Source organism: Pelophylax lessonae (assembly GCF_965119305.1).
Source record: "Pelophylax lessonae genome assembly, chromosome: 1".
In the NCBI taxonomy this organism is placed as follows: Eukaryota; Metazoa; Chordata; class Amphibia; order Anura; family Ranidae; genus Pelophylax; species Pelophylax lessonae.
In genome coordinates this window covers 328,113,305-328,132,512 of record NC_138768.1, presented here as the reverse complement: position 1 = coordinate 328,132,512, position 19,208 = coordinate 328,113,305, and the positions used below count along the sequence as shown (strand labels likewise).

The 19,208-nt window shown below is 44.7% G+C and overlaps 1 protein-coding gene across 1 annotated transcript in view; it reads right to left on the bottom strand.

Moving 5' to 3' along the window:
* ACIN1 (apoptotic chromatin condensation inducer 1) overlaps nucleotides 1-19,208 on the bottom strand; it is a 219,613-nt gene that overhangs the window by 1,073 nt on the left and 199,332 nt on the right. Inside the window, exons 13-19 of the mRNA XM_082244819.1 lie at nucleotides 17,687-17,832; nucleotides 16,602-16,751; nucleotides 16,335-16,515; nucleotides 16,083-16,231; nucleotides 14,960-15,067; nucleotides 7,836-7,943; nucleotides 7,144-7,444 (exon numbers count right to left, since the gene is read on the bottom strand). Of these exons, the coding sequence (XP_082100945.1) occupies nucleotides 7,144-7,444; nucleotides 7,836-7,943; nucleotides 14,960-15,067; nucleotides 16,083-16,231; nucleotides 16,335-16,515; nucleotides 16,602-16,751; nucleotides 17,687-17,832 (1,143 nt within the window). The remainder of the gene's footprint in view (nucleotides 1-7,143; nucleotides 7,445-7,835; nucleotides 7,944-14,959; nucleotides 15,068-16,082; nucleotides 16,232-16,334; nucleotides 16,516-16,601; nucleotides 16,752-17,686; nucleotides 17,833-19,208) is intronic.

Here is a 19,208-nt window from a genome sequence, read left to right as displayed (position 1 = left end):
ACCCTGGTGTGTAAATGCTTACTAGTGACTGGGGTCTTGCCCACCCAATCTGAGCCTCACTATTAGCCAGTGATGAGATGAGGGAGCTGGGACTTGGGAGCCTATAAGTGACATTCAAGACTACAGGAATTTCCAGAAATTGTCAAGTGCTCCCTCCTCTCCCCTTCAGCAGAAGCTGGCACAAGGCATCACGCAATGGGAGCAGACTGGAAATAGTAAAATATAAAAAAATAAAAATTGCCACCCCCCTACCCCATCTTAAAAATTGGATTTTTTACTTACCGTAAAATCCATTTCTCTGAGTCCACCGGGCATAGCTGCTGCTTTAAATCATAGACGGATGGGTAATAAGCCCCTCCCACTAGGAGTGACCAGTAAAGCCAAAGGCTTTGACACGCCCAGGGGGGGTGGGGTCCCTGGGTTATTACCCCTGGCCTCACCATTGCATCTTCAGTTTAGTTGCAAGCAGTGAATAACCAAAATCCAACTCTACAGTGAAAAGAAGGGTTGGGAGCTACGTCCGATGGTGGACTCAGAAGTGGATTTTACGGTAAGTAAAAAATCCCATTTTCTCTTTTGTCCACCGATGGACGTAGCTGCTGCTTTAAATCAGACGGATGGCACGTCCAAAAGCAGTAACCACTGAGGGGTGGAGAAAGGACAAACTTAAAAGAATGCAATTCCCACAGCTAACATAGCCAACTATATAACATGGAGCCCAACAAGCAACAACTGGGGCTCAATTGTGGCAAAACCATAAAGGAGAAGGAAAAGTGGACTGCTCCTTAAATGGCAGCCTGCAAAACTTTGCGGCCAACGTACGCATCTGAGGATGCCAACACATCCACTCTGTAAAACTTGGTGAAAGTATGTACAGACGACCAAGCGGCCGCCTTGCAAACCTGCATCATTGACGCTTGATGGCGGAAAGCCCAAGAGGCACTCAAAGCCCACGTAGAGTGAGCCGTGACAGGGAAAGGAGGAACCTTGCCTTAAGAGAATATGCCTTCACCACCGTCTGTCTGATCCATCGAGAGATGGTCGGCGCAAAACGCAGCCTGAACCTTACGGGGTCCATCCGTATTCACAAACAAGAGTCCGACTTACGAAAAAAGACTCCAGATACACCCGTATCACCTGAACCACATCCAAGCAATGCAAAGCAATTTCCTTAGGATGTGAAGGTTACGGTCAGAGTGACGGAAGCAATAAGTCTTCGTTCAGATGGGAGTCTGAAACCACCTTAGGAAGAAACAACGGATTAGGCCGTAACACTACCTTATCCCTGTGTATTACCAGATAAAGGAGAGCAGCAAGATAGCGCCGCTAGTTAAGAAACCCTGTGCGCAGAGGTGATAGCCACCAAAAAGGCAACTTTCTGCGACAAGGAAATGTGTCTTATGTTCTCAAAAGGAGATTTCTGAAGAACCAATGGAAACCAAAATTAAGGTCCCAAGGAGGTAACGGAGACCTCCTGAGGAAACGTACAAATCAAAGAGTGCGTAGGCAAAGGGCATTGGAAGTACACAGCCAAGGCCGAGAGCTGATACTAAGAGTGCCCAACACCAAAAACGTTGGTCAACCCTTTTCCGTAGAAAGGTCAGGATCCTGATGATAGCAAAGGATCTAGGATGCAGCTTCAGTGATTTGCACCAAGTAATGTACGCCTTACAAGTACGATGATAAATCTTCAGAGAAGGGGACTTCCTAGCCTTGAGTAAGGTAGGGAATCACAGAATCGGACAGACCCCTGTCCTTTAACACCTTGCTCTCAACAGCCAAGCCGTTAAAAGCCAGCGACTAAAGCAGTATGGATGATCGGATCCTGAGATAGAAGATCTTTCCTCAGAGGAAGGTGTCCACGGACCTGCGACCTTCAGCCGAATCACATAGGCATACAGGATCTCCAGGGGCCAATCGGGAGCCACCAAAATTACCGGAATCCCCTCCAACTCGACCCTGAGTAGCAGGCGAGATAAAAGTTTCAGCGGAGGAAACGCACAAGTTAGCCCGTACTGGATCCAGGGAGCCACCAGGGAGTCTACTGCGTCAGCCAGAGGATCTCTGGACAGAGCCACAAATGTTGAAACTTTCCTGTTTTGTCTGGAGGCGAACAGGTCCACATCCGGGGTACCCCACCGGAGACACAACTGGTGGAACACCTGTGGATGCAGGGACCACTCTCCCTGATCCAGGGTTTGATGACTCAGGTAGTCCGCCTGCCAATGGTCTACGCCGGGAATGTACACGGCGGATAGGGCTGGGACGCAGTCCTCTGCCCAGCGTAGGATCTCGGCTACCTCCAGAGCTGCCAGGGCACTCCTGGTGCCCCCTTGATGATTGACATATGCCTTGTCCATGACATTGTCAGACTGGACTCGGACAGAACACCCCTTGGAGATGGTCCATCCAATGGAACAGGCTCAACTTGATTGCTCTCAGTTCCAGAACGTTGATCGGGAGCTTGGACTCTTCAACGTCCAGGTCCCTTAAACATTCAGGGTGCTCCAAAAAGGGGGTCTGCATCTCCGGCGACCATATCGGCCTCAGAATCTGAGGTCCAAGAGGAGACCGGCGAGGGCCATTCTTAGTAAATGCTGCTGCAATAACTTTATCCATTTTTTTGGACATTTCTTGCATCACAAAGTCACATCATGAGCATGAGAAGCAGCCCCCAACGATACATTATTGGGGGCCAAACAGTAGGATTGCACAGTAAGAATATAAAGAGCAGACAGGGATACAGGGAAACAACGGAACCTGCACTGAAAGGGGTTAAACAGAAGCTTCTCCTGAAAACAAGAGCAATGGCCTAAGAGGGAGCAATCTGCACCCAAACGCCAAATATTAACGCCCCTGACGCTCTGAGGTTACAAAGGCACCACAGGTCCCAGCAAGTCCGCCGCTACCAGCGTGCACTGCGCCTTTAAGAGGCAACCGCGATGCACGCAGCGTTACTCCAGTGGATAATCCTAAGCCCCCTATAGGCCTGAAACGCCTCTGAAGATGAAAAGGTGAAGGCCACAGTAATTAAATTCCTCTAGAGTAGTTACCATGTGGAGAACACAGCAAGGTCCATCAGCAGCATGGAGAAGAGAAGGTAGAAGGAAACGCCCCAGCCCACAAGAGCCAGAAGCTCCTGTGCTGTTTTGTCTCCGGCTCCAGCAAAATGGCCTCCGGCATTACAGTTCATTCAGATGTTTAGGTCTAGGACACAGGGAAGGCAACACAAGGTCTTCATTAAAATGAAAATCAGAGAATCTTTGGAAGGAATGGCCAACAGATGCAAATAACCACCTTATCCCAGTAAATCCCCAGGTAAGGTGAACGACAGGATAACGCCGCCATTTCTGACACCCTACACGCAGAAGTGATAGCCATTAAAAAGGCTACCTTCTGAGACAACGTAAGCAGGGGAATCTCTCGAAAATTTTCCAAAGGAGGCTTCTGCAGAGCTGAAAGCACCAAATTAGGATCCCAAGGAGGTAATGGAGGAGCCAAATGTCAGACACCCTGAATTGTACGCACCAGGGAGTGTGTGGCCAAAGGTCGTTGGAAGAGGACTGCCAAAGCAGACCCTTGATGGTACTCCAGGCCAATGTCTGTTCAACCCTCCTGTTGAAGGAAGGTTAAGATCCGAGCCACGAGAAGGAACCCCAAGAGACTCACCACACAATGTACGTCTTCCACGTACGATGGTAGACCTTCCTAGAATTCCAAGCTTTCAACAAGGTAGGCATCACCGACTCAAATAAACCCTTATCCTTCAGCACTTGGCGTTCAACAGCCAAGCCATCAAAGACAGCAACTGTAAAACAGGATGGAAGATTGGTCCTCGAGACAGATCCTCCCTGAGAGGAAGCTTTCAAGGAACGGCGGCAACCAGCCGCACCAGATCGGCGTACCAAGCCTGGAGCCACTAAGATGACAGGAATCCCTTCTGCCTCGATCCTGCATAGAAGTCTGGGCAGAAGCTTGAGAGGAGTGAAGGCTCAAAATTAGCCGATACTGTGGCATCCGCCAGAGGATCCATGGCATCCGCCAGAGGATCCTTTGACTGAGCCACAAACCTCTACACCTCTGTTGAGCCGCGACGCCAACCTCTCGAACTGATGAAACACCTCCTGATGAAGGAACCACTCCCCGTGGTCCAACGCCTGCCAATTTTCCACCCTGGGAACATGTATGGCGGAGAGGGCTGGAACGAACCGTTCTGACCACCTTAGAATGCTAGCTACTTCTTGTGCCCCCTTGGTAATTGACATACGCCACGGCATTGCCCAATTCAATGCGCACTGGACAACCCTGAAGACAATCTGTCCAATGATCCACAGTCTGATCGCTCAGAGTTCCAAGACATTGATCGGGAGTCTGGACTCTTCCAGCGTCAAGATACCCTGAGCAGAATGCTTGCAGAGGATGCCATCCCCCAGCTGGACAGGCTGGCATCCGTGATGACCACTGTCCAATACAAGGGGAGGAAGGATTTTCCCATCTGAAGCGCTGGAGAACGAAGTCAACCATCATCAAGGACTCCCTCCTTCCGACTCAGCCGAATCGGATATTCCAGAGACTGGGGAGTCTTGTCCCATTTGGTCAGAATCTCCCTTTGCAGGAACCTTGTACAGAACTGCGCAAATGGAACTGCCTCGAATGTAGATACCATGAGTCCCAGCACCCACATGCAAGTCCGGAGGAACAACCATCTGTTGTAGAGCAGGAGACGACTTGCAGAAGGAGCACTCTGGCTAAGGACGAGTTCAGTGTCAGGCCCAGATAGGCCAACTTTGTGGACAGAAACCAGAGCATACTTCTGAAAGTTCAGAATCTTGCCGACCTCCCGCAGAGTCCTGATCTCCAGGTTCTCCATCAGAGCAGAGGGAGACTCCACTTGCAGAAGGAGATCATCCAAGTAGCCCAGTACCGCGATTCCCTGTTGGAGTAGCAAGGCTAACACTTTTGTGAAGACCTGAGGTGCAGAGACGAGACCAAAGGGTAACGCCACAAACTGATAATGTTCCTCTCCCACAGCAAAGCGGAGAAAACGCTGGTGAGTGGCACATATTGGAATTTGAAGGTAGGCATCCTCGATATCGATATAAGCAAGGAAATCCCAGACGTAGGGATGCCACCATTGTTCGAATGGACTCCATTCTGTACTTTTGTACCCACACAAAGCAGTTAGTGCCTTGAGGTCCAGGATTGGACGCACTTTGCCTTCCTTCCTTGGGACTGAACAGGTTTGAGTAAAAACTCTGACAACGTTCCAAAGTCAGAACCGGGACAATCGCCCCTTGAAGGAACAGGTCTTGTACCGCCCCAAAAAGGCCCTGTAAGCATTCTGCGGACATGCGCAAGTTGGAAGGAAATAACCTTGCCGGGGGACAAGAGTGAAACTCGATCTTGTAGCTGGACCAAATGACTGTGGATTTACTTTTCTTGCACTAGGGAAGTCCACGGGTCCGGAAACCAGCAAAGAAGTCTCCCCACCCCCGATATGGTGAGGGCACACCTTCATGCTTAAGCAGGCTTGTCCATGGGTCTGGAGAAGCACAATCTTGGCTTGTAAGACCAGGTTTGTTTGGATCCTCCTGAAGAGGCCCTAAAAGGCTTTGAGTCCTTTTCAGCTGACCCTGAGGGACGAATGAGCTGAGAACGAAAGCCCACATCTACGACAAGGTTCCTTGCCCTTAGTAGCCTGCGGAGGTGATCAGGAGGGGAAATGTGCTCCAAAAACTCAATGAGTCACCAGGGGGGACCTCACAAAAACGTGCAACACTGCTAAGGGACAACCCCCCACAGCGCTGGCAGCACCACCTGGGCGCCAGGCATAAAGCACTAAGAGACCCTCAGCAGAGTGAGAGGACCCCACCAGACTCACTGCCTGCAGAGACAAGCACCTGCAGCCACCAGGATAATCTGCACTATTGTGCGGTGATCAGGAGGTAAAATGATCCAGGAGTCAGCAACAGGGGATAAGGAGGGGCTCCCACCGCTGAAATAGTCGCCCACAGGGCTCCATTGTCATGGCTGCCACTGTTTTCAATAGCAAACCACAGCAAAGGGCCAGACTACACAAACATTGCCGCCGTGTATAGAACACAGGCTACAAAAAAAAAATGGCGGCCCCACAAGGCATACAGGGACCCAGAATTGGGATACCAGGCCTCAAGGACAGATACATGGAGCCCTGGCAGGAGCCTCCACCAATCCCCCCCCCACAGTCGATCGTCCAGTCGCCGGCGGGGAATCCCCCCCCGGCTCCCACCCCAGAGAAAGTGGCCAGACTACCCCAACATATGTGGAAGGGGGGGGTGGAGTGCCTGCAGGAAGGAGGGGGAACTTGGGGGTCCAATAGTCCCAAGGAGGAGCCCACGGCCACCTAAAACCCTCCAGGGGGAGGGGTGGAAACGACAACTACTCAACATACGAGGAACAAGGCAGGCACCGCTGGGCTGTCGGCCAGGGGGAACGCTGCGGCTCGGGCTGAGACCGGTCATATGCGACCTCGCGAGGCATTTAACTCGCTGGCCAGCCCACGTCTGGTGGGGCTATGTCCTAAATCTCACAGGAAAAAAAAAATCAAGGAGAAGAAAATTTTCTATCTAAAAATTTTTTGCCAGGACCAAAGATCCCAGCAAGAAACTAGGTCCTGACTAGGCGGGGAAAAAAACAAAACAAAACTTGAGTGGCTATAACAGACAGAGGAAGTATCTCCCCCCCCCCCCATGAGTGTAGCTGGAATTTTTATCTGCCTAGTGTCCTACTCCTGTGGGGGGGGGCAGTGTAACCAAATACCCAATGGTTACGAAGAACAGGAGCTGTGTCCATCAATGAGCGAAAGAAATTAAGACTCTAAGCGGCTTAGAATAATTAAGAGAAACTGACACACTGCAACACAAGAATACAGTTCATACAGGGAGAAACTGTATTTAATAAAGTAAAAGGACTATACTATGGTACAAGCAGCATGCAAAACAAAGTTACATAAATCACTTTAGATTATATTAAAATAAAAATACTATACCACACACACACACTGAAAAACAAACCAGATTTCATTTAAGTACAACAAAGACAAATAATTTAAAGGAAGCCTGCAGGAGAATCAGTCAAAAGCAAATAGAAAAACCCTCCACGTACCTTTTTTCTCGTTTTTCTTTTCTTTGGACTTGGCATGCTCTTTACGCCGCCTGTCTCTGGAGCGTGATCTTGGCCCTTCCCGCACTTTATCTCTGTCCCATTCTCTTTCAGAACGAGTACGTTCCCTCCTCTCCATTTCACGTTCTCTTTCTGCCCACTGTTCTCGGACTCCCCGATCGTGCTCCCTGTGCTCACCTCGTAATGGAGGCATGTGGGAATGAGAATGAGAATGTGGGTGGGGAGGCTCCTCTTGCTTGGGTTCTGGGGGACGTTCTACAAGGAGTCCTCTGTGGAAGTCCAGCTAAGACAGGTAAAAGAAAGCCAACTTAAAAGGAAACCCATCATGATAGAATTACTTGTGCGACTATTGCTGACCTACTAAAAATGTTACTGGCTTGCCATGAATGACTGACAGACAGACTCAATATGCAGCAAATCAAGTTATTTAACCATGCAGGTACTGAGTGAGCGTTTCAGAAAAAGAACGTAGAGGATCAAGATTTACAGCCAGGCAAATAGCATTTTCATGTGGTCGACAGCGCTGGAAGCCCCATTTCTTGCAACATTTTCTTAACATTCTACAAATGCTGAAAATGACCTACAGAAGTGCTAAATACCAGTGTAGAAGGCAAAAGTTTCTCATATTTAGTGAAAATAGAAGAAGTAGTAGTAGCAGGTTCCAAAGGTCTTACCTCATCTTGCTCTGCAAAGTCTACGGATAAGAATTTTGGATTGGACTGTGGCCACTTCACTCCGTGTAGGGAATTTCTTGTCGCAATGGCTTCATCTACTGTAGAATACTAACAAGAGACCACAAAGTAACATTAGCAAAAAAACACTAAGTCAAATAGAGCCACAAAAAGAAGCTATTTAATACCCTCTTCCTGAAAATGCTATCCACAATGCAGATCCAAAGGCTCCAAAACTATTCATGGACTGAAAAGGATTATGCCGATCAAGAGCTCCCCACTCCCAATTTCCTTGTTGCATGCTTTGTAATAGTAATGCAAAGTACTAAAGCACATGTTAAGCAACTAGCATATTCAGAATGTGGTTAACAATGGCAGGTTTCATATTTCTTAGTAAAAGATTACTTAAACTCATTTCAACCACAATTACATTTACAGATTATCAATTGTGCCTGCAAACAGAAATGCCAACAATGAGATGCAAAATAATTTTTACTTTATTAAAAATGAAAATTGTTTGGGCTGTCCCCTAGGCCTAGAACATACTTAACTTATCCTCTCCAGCAGACATGGAGTACAGATCAAAGGGCCCGTGACCTGTACCCAAAAATGATACATTTTGACTTGCCTGTAAATTTTTCTTATTCTCTTAAAGTTGATCTCCAGCTTTAATTTGTATACTTTATAATAGTTTGTTTGCGTCAAGCTGGGTGTGCACACCAACATGTGCGGCCGCTGGGTGACCCAGCGATGAGGGAGAGAGGGTAAGATTCCAAGGTGACAGGTCAAATTCAAGGATCTTAAGAAGCGGGTGGATTAGGATGTTTTTTGGTGTCCGTTATATTTTGTACCTTTCTTTTTTTTTTGTCTTTTTTTCTCATTACTTTTTTTTAGGTTTTATTCTTTCAGCTTCTTAGGTTTTATTCTTTCAGCTTCTATCAGCCTGAGCCTATCTACTTGCTTTTTCAATTCGAGACGGAGGAGGTGTGAACATAGTATTGCCCGCTTCTTTTATTTATCTCATCCACGGTCATGGCTTCTTTGACTAACAGGAAATCACCTGAAAATAGTATCGTGGAGCGTTAAGGGTCTTCGGTCTCGAAGTAAGCGAATGCAGGTACTCAAGACACCTTAAACATCTGCGGACAGATGTAGCTCTCCTTCAAGAGACCCATCTCTCCTCAGACGATCTCGACCACATACGAAAATTGTGGGTGGGTACAGAATATGGCTCCTCTGCTATAGGACGGGAAGCTGGAGTGGCCGTTTTGGTAGATAAAGATTTACAATTTAATCTTAAACAAATTCGGGCAGACACTGAGGGTCGTAAACTTACTATTGAACTCACTCTTAAGTCGGGTGATTTGGCAATTACAAATATTTATGCACCCAATTCACACTTCTTTCAGGATATGACATCATGGATACTACAGGTATCGAATACTTTACATCTAGTTGGTGGGGACTTCAATTCAGTCATGCATTCATTGGAAGATCGTACAATTCCCGATTCTAAGATTCCCCACACTCTATCACGATCTATCCTGGATTAAACGCCATTAGCTCGACATATTTCATCGGCTAATCTTACAGATATGTGGCGTATTACGCATCCTATTGACCGTGAATTTACTTTTTTTCCATCTCCACATCAGTCCTTTTCACGTATAGATTTCTTTGCGTCACCAGCTCTTACTTCATTACTCCGAGACCCCGTTATTCATGACATGGCTATTTCGGACCATTGTCCTATAGCAATATCTCTCCCTTTCACCGAAATCCCTACATCAACGCCCATATGGAGTTTTCCATCTTTCCTAAAAGATAGAGGATTTTTTACATACGTTGCGATCGTCGTGGGAGGAATATTCCTCGCACGTTTCGTATCTCACTTCCGATCCCAACTTATTTTGGGAAGCAGGTAAAGCCTTTTTAAGGGGTAAGATATCCTATACCTCTCACTATAAAAAACATGCACGACAACCGTGCCTAAAGACAAGCCAAGATTTACGACACGCTCAAGAGACTGACATTAAATCGCACTCCTACCATTAAAAACTGGCAGAGTGCGAAAAACTTTGATTTGTGGGCTGCACAGCAAGAAGCATTTAGGTCGTCATACTATTCCCTACGCTATCATACTATTCCCTACGCTATCATAAATTTGGAAATAAAGCTGGCAAACTCCTTGCTAAAATGTGTTTGGATACTCGTTGTCCGACACGTATAATAGCCCTCAAATCAAAAGATGGCACTCTTGTTTCATCACCGACAGAGGTCAGTAGAATGCTGGTAGAGTATTATACTGCATTGTACTCTACTGACCCTACTGATCGATACTGCGCAGACTTACTAGCGAAAATACGCCTGCCAACACTTACGTCAGCCGATATAAAAAGCTTAAAATTTTCCCATTTCATTGGAAGAGATTAGACTTACTATCAAAGCTCTTCCATCAGCTAAAGCCCCTGGTCCAAATGGTTATTCAGCTGATTTCTACAAGCTTACTAACGATTTTATATCGTCGACTCTCCTCCCAGTTTTCCAATTAATGTGGTCGGGCGGTCCTTTATCTCCCTACGGGATCACTCGCTTACATTAAACTCATCCCCAAGAAAGGGAAAGACCCACTTCTGCCTGGATCATATCGTCCCATATCTCTTATAAACGTGGAAGCAAAAATTCTTTCAAAGATAGTTGCTTCACGTCTTGCTGGTCTTCTTCCATCACTTTTGCTTCCTGCTCAGTCAGGATTTGGCACGGGTCGCTCAGCGACGCTTAATATCCGCAGGGCCCTTCTGGCACTTGAACATGCTAGAAGAAATCCTCAAATAGATGCAGCCATTATAACGATAGACGCTGAAAAGGCCTTTGACAACATTAGTTTCAACTGGCTTTTTAAAGTTATGGAAATATTCGGCTTTTCGGCTCTATTCTCCTGTTTCTTCGACAAATGTATAAATCACCGACTGCTAAGCTTCTCTACGCTAGATTTCACTTCGGATATTATCCACTTAACGAAAGGGAAACGCCAAGGCTGCCCTCTTTCCCCTATTCTTTTTAATTTGGCACTTGAGCCTTTATCTAGACTTCTTAATTCTCCAGAGGGTATTAGCGGAATTCCTGTCGGGAACCAAACTTTAAAATCTGCTTTATTTGCGGACGATATTTTGATCTTTTCGTCTAATCCTCTAAATGATTTCTTAATTCTTAAAGAAATGTTTGCGACCTTCCGTCTCGGTTTGGGTTTTCGGATAAATTTTGATAAATTGTCTGAGTTGCAGACCTGGGCGACCCTCCCTCTCTCTCCTCGGGAGGTGTCATTTAAGATGGTATCTTTTCCGCGTCTTTTATATCCATTACAGATACTTCCTTCACTCTTGAAGCACTCGGATGTGCTGAGAATAAATAAAGCATTTTTTTATAGGCTTCCAAAAAAACCTCGTATTGCTTTATGAAAACTTTCTCTCCCGAGGTCTGAGGGGGGGGGTCTTATTAAGACAGGGTCTTGATTGGCTCACAGGAGCATCACGATATTCTAATTTTGAGCTTGAAGAAGCGCTGGTATTTCCATATACCCTGCCAGCCATCCTCCACTCCTCTGTCAGGGCGCTACCACCCCATCTTAAAAACAATATTGTCATCAGAGATACAGTGGTGGCATGGAGGGAGGTGCGGAGGATGGTGGACTTGCCCTCCAGTATCTCTAGTTACCTTACTATTCAAGGCAATCCAATGTTCATTCCCTCCACTACACAAGCAGCCTTCAGACTGTGGGCAATTTTGGGACTAACTAAAGCCTCCTCGCTTTATGACAGGAATTTAATCTGCCCTCTTTTCTCATTACTTTTTCCATTTACAAATAACTTCCTTTCTGTGGACTTGCTGCAGATATGGAACAAATTCATTTAAACCTTCCCTTCCTTTATCGACGTAGTGCTTCACCAAAAAGAATATTCTTTTTCTATTCTATATAAGCATTTAATGTCTCATTCCTTGGGTAGGATTCAACAGGTATTATTCCAGAAATGGTCTCACATTCTGGGGGATGAAACATTACCGGAAAAGCTTAAGAGCTATAAAGGCACACACTATATTTCTGAAAATTGGCTGGAAACTCATTTTAGAATAATGCATCGGGCTTGCTATCATTTTCGACATTGCCCAGATGATCCTACCCAAGCGCAATGTCCGTGGTGTAAAATCACACGGCCTACACTTCTACATCGACTCTGGGAATGCCCCCATATCAGCAATTTTTGGGACAGCGTGTTGGGTTATATTTTTCTTATTTCGGGTATGGGTTTACCCAAGACTCCTACTACCTGCCTTTTTAACTGCATATCCTTTTCACAATGGACCCACCTCTGCCTCTTGGCAGCACGCAGAACGATTATGGCTAACTGGATTAACTCCACCCCACCAAATCTTTCACAGGTCCAAAAATCCTTGCTGTCCCTATGTCAATTGGAAAGACTTGACGTTATGCTTTCCAACTCACGTACTACCCCGAGATTTTTTACCAGATGGAGATCATTTCTGGAATATACATCTTCAGAAGAGAGCTTGACAGATATGATACGCCCTTTTAGATTCACTGAATGGTATTCTTCTAGGTTCTAGGGACACGGCCGATTTTCTTGGCAACATAAGGGTTGCAACCTAGATAGGCTCAGGCTGAATCTTGAATCTCCAACCCCCCCCCCCCCTTTCTTCTGGGTTTTTTTTTTTTCTTTTGCGTTTTGTTACGATTTCTTTTTTTTTGTGTGTTTTTTTCCTCTTTTCTTCTCCCTTTTTTCTTCGTTGTCTATTTACGCAAAGCCTTGGAGTGTTTGACCCAAGTAATTGGCTGCATGAACACGGCTTTATATTTTTTTTTTCTGATTTTGTATGCAAAAAAGGAAAATAAAAATGATGGAAATAAAAGCAATTTTCTGAAGAGCATTTTTTAATAGGTGTTGAGAGGCAAGAGGTTTCTGGAATAAACGGACCAGGCAGAAACCAGTCCCTTAAGGTTACACAGGGCCAAATAGCGGTCAAGACTCTGCTTCCTGTTCTCACAACAGGTAAAGTAAGCCTTCCATGTGCGATGGTTAATCAAGCAGGAGTTGAATCTCCTTCCTCTGAATAAGGTGGGAACAGAATTATCCCTATTGTTTAGTACTAGTGTTTTTAACAACTATACAGTTAGATAGCAATTGAGAAGCAGCATGAAATAGTGGGCCTTGGGCCAGTAGGTCTTGTCTGCCAGAAATCTGTACCACGGTTTTCTGGGCCAATATGGTGCTATGAAAATCAATGAGAGAGAGAGAGAGAGAGAGAGAGAGAGAGAGAGAGAGAGAGAGAGAGAGAGAGAGAGAGAGAGTCTTGCCTGGCTGGATAGAAGCACTAGGTGATCTAACCATTGGATTTGCTTGTTCCATGTTGTATTTAAGAGATCTGGAGTGAAACTGGGCAAAGGGAGCTGCTTTGGAGGCAGCTAATAGCAAGCTAAGAACCCTCATGCAGAAGCAAATGAAGGTGCAGATGTGACCCTGAGGGGCCTTGCATGGGACCATAGGGAAGCAGCTTTCCCCTACAGTAGGAAAAATCTGGCTTAGGTTGCGTCCGAGACTAAACCCAGACACAGTACTGCTCCAGAAGGTGTGAGGGCTGGAGAGCAGACAGTTGATTATCCAGCCAAAGGTTTGAAGGCACTGAATAGTTCTTTGGATGCTGGAAGAAAAGGTTGTGGCTGAGAAGCCTTTTAGTAGTAGGTCATACATGTATAACCTGTGATATGAATGCCTTATGTTTGCGGAAGAGCCATAAGAGGGGTTTTACAAATCTTGGTGTACCAGTCTGCTACAGCATGCATGTGGCGTTACGAGTATAATGAAGTGGTTCAAGGACCATTAATCTGCAGACAACGATATTTGGGCCTTACTCCAGAGCAAGGATATGTGACCTGGCAGCAGTAAGGTATGCTAATGCAGTAGACTTGTGAGCTGTGGTATAGTTTATAGCATTTGGGCCATTACCCTGAATGCAGGTCTGATATTTTTGACCCCCTACCATGTACTTACGGATTGGCAGGACAGAAAACCTATTTCGATAATATATGGCATTTTTGTTGGCCCTTGGCTCAAGTGCATGAATGCTATCCGGTCACTGGTTGTCTTTTTGATCCTAGGATGTGCATCCTGAGTTCTAGATGTTCCTTAATGGGATGGGGGGTTATCGGAGTATTTCCCAATTACAGCATTTGTACTAACATTTCTGACGTGGGGTCTTATTCTTTGGTGTTTTCCTGACTCTTTTGGAAACCATAATCCCTTCTTAGAACAATTCCCTTGTCACCCTACAGTACCCCTTTGCTATTGTGCCTGACACATCCAGTAAGTGGACCTATTATACACAATTAGTAAACCGTGACCAATTTATACTCAGGGGGCTCCTCTCCTGCCTTTTAGATCCCTGAATTTATGCTGCCTATGGCAGCTTCCCGCTGTTTGGTGGTTGCTCCTGAAGCCCCTGTGCCCACCAAGAGGCTATGCTGGTGGAAACTAATCTAAAACATTGATTTGAGCATTATCTTACAGAATTTTGGAAACTAGATTTATCATTGTTTACACAGTATGGTATCTTATTGATGTTCATAAATACAATTTGCTCTATAAACCACTATGTTTAGTGTTTTCTACTATATTGGGTCTTGAAGAAGCCGATAATTGGCAAAACACTGACCTGGCTACCAGAAGCATATAGATTCTACAATTATCTTGTTTGACAAACTTTATATCACTTACAGTACCAAGAGTAGGGTATTTTTTTTGCCAATATGTGGATTCCTTGGAGGCATTCACACCTATGTTCTTAATCTCCATTTTAATGCTCATTATTATATTAGGTTTTTTATAATTGTGTGTTCTCCCATATTGAACCTCTAACATCCAGCTTTTTTTATAGGCTGGATCTGAGCGAGTCAGCCCACACTCTTTTGCACTAAACCTGCAGCTGAGAACGACAGCACCAATTTTTGGCAAGTGCAGCTGTTTTAATATGGCATCTAAAATATCTATCTATATATCTAACCCGGTCTGAAGAAAGCCGAAAACGTTACAGGAAAAACAGTCATAGGAACTTACTGTGACATAACAATGAGACTTTATTTTGTCTATCCAAAAGTTTTCCTCTACTAAGGTACCAGTACGTAAAAGTAGTTCTTTTAGTTGTCCCAAGGTGAAAGGGCGAACCTGTAACAAAACACAACGTTAGGGTCTAATAGCCACAAAAAACAGGATTAAAACCGCTCCTAATGACTACACAGCAACCAATGTGTTGTGTTATTGAGTTGCTCTATACTACTAGCAGTTAAATTATAATGATAGAAAAATAGTGAGCCTAGTGAGCCTAGTGAACACATTCTGGCATTCCTCAGTTAAAAAAATTTAGGGATGCCAACTGTTCTTATTGGGACATCAAAGATAATAAAGGAGCTGTTTTAATTGGGACAGGTGCTATAATTGGTTGAAAATCTGAGGTGGTCTTTTTCTGAACTTCTAGAATTATGGCATCTTGCAAAAGACTGCATCAAAAATGATTACTATTTTATAGCCATGGAGGTGTTGGAATTGCAAGGAATGTGAACCAATGCCTTTACAATTACAGTCCTAGTGCAAGGAAGTTATGCAACTACAAGGACTTGCAAAAATTATCAATCTGACTGAAAGCAACTACCTCATATACATCGCTATATAGCCGCACTCACATGAAATGAGAAGCATGGAAATCGTTGACCATGCTCACCTAGATTGTTGCAGCACGATCTGAGCTGCATCTGTCCCATGCCGGATCTACACCAAGAACTGAGCATCAAAGACTGTTGATCGCTGAGTTCTTAGGTCAGCTCTGAGCAGAGCGATGACTTTCGATCACCACTCTATGCTCTGCCCATCCAGCACTTACTGGGTCACCAGAGTGTGGAGGGTTAGGAGTGGCTGAGAGGCTGAGCCAGCTGCCAGTTAGACATCTGGGAAGAGCTCAACGTTATTACTTGCTCTGTGATGTTAGTTGACAGCAGACTTTAGTCCGCTGTTGGCTAAATCTGGGTGACAGGAGTGGAGAAGTGCACTCCTGTCACTCACAGGAGAAGTATTGCCAAAACAGCTTTGGTCATACTTCTCCTTTAACCATATACTGTTGGCTAGATAATTGGAATGAATATTTTGTACACCCAGCTGCAGTTTAGGAAGAACTTCATACACTTACCAGATTGCAGATGTGTACAATACAGCTAGGTTTTCTTCTTGGGGGTGATGGCTGCTGTGAAGCTGTGCGCACTGGGTCATCAATTGTAATAGAAACACTTGTTTTCTGCTGGCTGATTGACCTCCTTAGTAAGGTATCACCTAATGTAACTATCAAGAAGTTGCATAGTCAGCGAGAATGTTATATTGGATAGAAAAAAAAAAAAAGAAAAAAAAAAACTACAAATTTACACATTTAAATAAATCTGAATACCTCTGACTTCTGCCGGTGCTGGGCTTTCTGGTAAAGCCTTTTTTACTTCCTGCTCAGGTGGAGGTGGTGCCTCTGTCTCCATAGGGACAGCATCTCGGTCAGGAACCTCAGTAGCTTCCTCTGACCTTTTATCTTCCTCCTCCTCATCCTGGCCATTTTCTTGAACTTCTGCAGGAACTACCTGAAAAGATTAAAGGAGTATGAAACATTGTGTTTAAAGAAACAAACATATTTACCTGTGTTAGAAAATGTAAACCGCATATTTACTTGTGTAACAGTTCTGCATATTTTCAATCCTTTATCGTGGGAGTTGTCGTCACCATTTCGTTCACTTTCATCTTCAGAAATACGGGCATCTTCAGCATGAAGATCTACAACTGCTTCTTGCTTTATTTCTTTAATTTCAGGTATAAGACTCTAAAAACAAAGTTTTAAATGAAAAAAAGTGCAACTGCAGAAAAGTTCAGCCAGTGATGCATGAATGATACCCAACAAAACCTACAACAGCGCAATAAATCAGAATAGTTCCTGAATTTACCTTTAAATCCAGAATGACCATAGTCTAAAGTAGAAGCATACCTTTAAAAGCCTCTGTGGTATGGGTTCCTAACTCGCCACTGACCAGCAATTCCATTAAAAAAATGGCATTTGGCAGATTTAAAAAATAAAACATAATATACTTACCTGCTCCATGCAATAGTTTAGCACAGAGCAGCCCTGATCCTTCTCTTCTAGGGTTTCTGCCAGCGCTCCTTTCCCCTCCTCCTGCCGAGTGCCTTCATAGTGAGCAGCTTGCTATGGGAGCACCCAAGCAGGCCAACTGATGAGCCAATGCTTGTGTGTGTTCATTTACACACAGCATGGCTCTGCCCCACCCTTGCTCTCTCCTTATTGCCTCACTGGCTGCGATTTGAGAGAGTAGTGCGAGTCATAGGCTCCCACTGCAGTCTCAGCCAATAAGGAAGAGACCCAGAAAAGCCACTGCTCTCGTGCACATCACTGGATTGAGAAGGGGCCGAGGCAAGTATTAGAGGGGTTGCTGCACACAGGTTTTTAACATTCATGCACAGAATGCATGACGGTAAAAAAACCTTGAGCCTTTACAACCATTTTAATTAGCAAAATGGCGTGCAGAGGATGCATTCGAGAAAATGACTCCCGCATCACACATGGATTGTCAATGTTTTTAGTTCTAACAGAAGTATCATTAGGAAAGCAATAATTGAGTAATAATTGAGTATTTAGATGCATTATGTTAACAGAGGTCACTGTCACAACTGGATAATTCAATGGAAATCCTTATTTACAGGTATCTTTATAATGTTACTTTTTTTTTTTTTCTTAAATATTACCTTTAAGGATTCAGTAGAGATACTAATTGAGGGTTTCTTTTGAGTGGTAGCTGTGCTGGCACCCCAACGCCTGCGTCGAGCTGGATGAGTTCCTTCATTGTCACTGCCTGTGGTAGGTGCAGGCTGACTGGACCCTTTTGTAGCTGCTGAAATGGTGATAAGTTAAGATCTAACAATTTTAGGATACAACCATAATTTAATATCAAGACCAGCTTTATTTTTTAGTTGGGTACATAATGACATTTGAACATATCCGGTGTACAATTTCTAGTCCGCAGGTAGCACACCAGAGACTGCGAACTCCAGGATTTCTGCAGGAATTTATCGCTTTTGAGTCACCCATGTAACGCTTGCTAGTTGGGTACATTTACAGCAGAAGGCTGAATGACCAGAGGAAGGATCAGACCGCTTTTTCGAGGCTACTAGCTACAGGTTTTCATTTAGGGAGAGGCAATCTGCTTGACCAGATGCTTGTGTGGCTTGTAAACAAACTGCAAGTGACAAAATCCTTTTCACTTCTGGCTTCATCATCACTGAGTGGAAGGTATAGACGAACCTTTCCCTCCCCTGTACTCAGCTGGCCACACAGGATGCAGCGGTCCTGGGATCCCCACTCACACTGGATAGCCCAGGAAAAAGGATGGGAATAGGGGCCCCCATTCCACACCCTGTAAAAATGCAGCCACGATCCTGGTATAACCACTTTCACCCGAGGATGTATGGTGCGTCCTAAGGGCATGAAAAACAGAAAATATACAAAAAAAGACTCGCTGTCCACTTCTAAAATTACCCTTTAGGGTGCAATGGAAAAAACTTGCTAGCCATATATTGATTTTCAATTATTCTGAACATTCAACTGGTTCAATGTATAAAATGTGATGGTAGTACAAAAAAAAAAAAAAAATACCATTTGTCTGCATCAGCCCGATCAACTTTAAAAGGCAATAATTTGACAAAGCATCCAAAATACTGAAAAGTTGTTCTGTACACCCAAATTAGTGTGAAAATGACTCCATCCAATCACTTTCATCTTCAATCTGGCCCCACAATGATTTTAGAAAGCAATCAAAATGGCAGTATTCCAACATTCTAGAAATATGTTTCTTGGACTTGTTATTCAGGCAAATCAACATGTTTAAAGAAATGTATAACATGCAATACTATGATCTATAGAATTCATGAACTGCCTCTGCCTGACTTACCGTAAAATCCTTTTCTCTGATGATCATTGATGGACACAGCTCCATATCTTCTTTGACCCTTGGGTTACGCTGCTCTCCATAGGAGGACAAGGCGGAAACAAATTGGACAATGCCCATAGGACAGTTCTAGGGGGTATACTCCCACTTCCTGCTATAGGACATCAGTTTTGTAACAGTGTCCGAAGAATACATACCCATACCCCCAACTCAGAGGGGTAGGTGCTGTGTCCGTCAACGATCATCAGAGAAAAGGATTTTACGGTAAGACAAAAATCCAGTTCTCTTTCATTGACTAACGCAGCTCTATATCTTCTTTGACC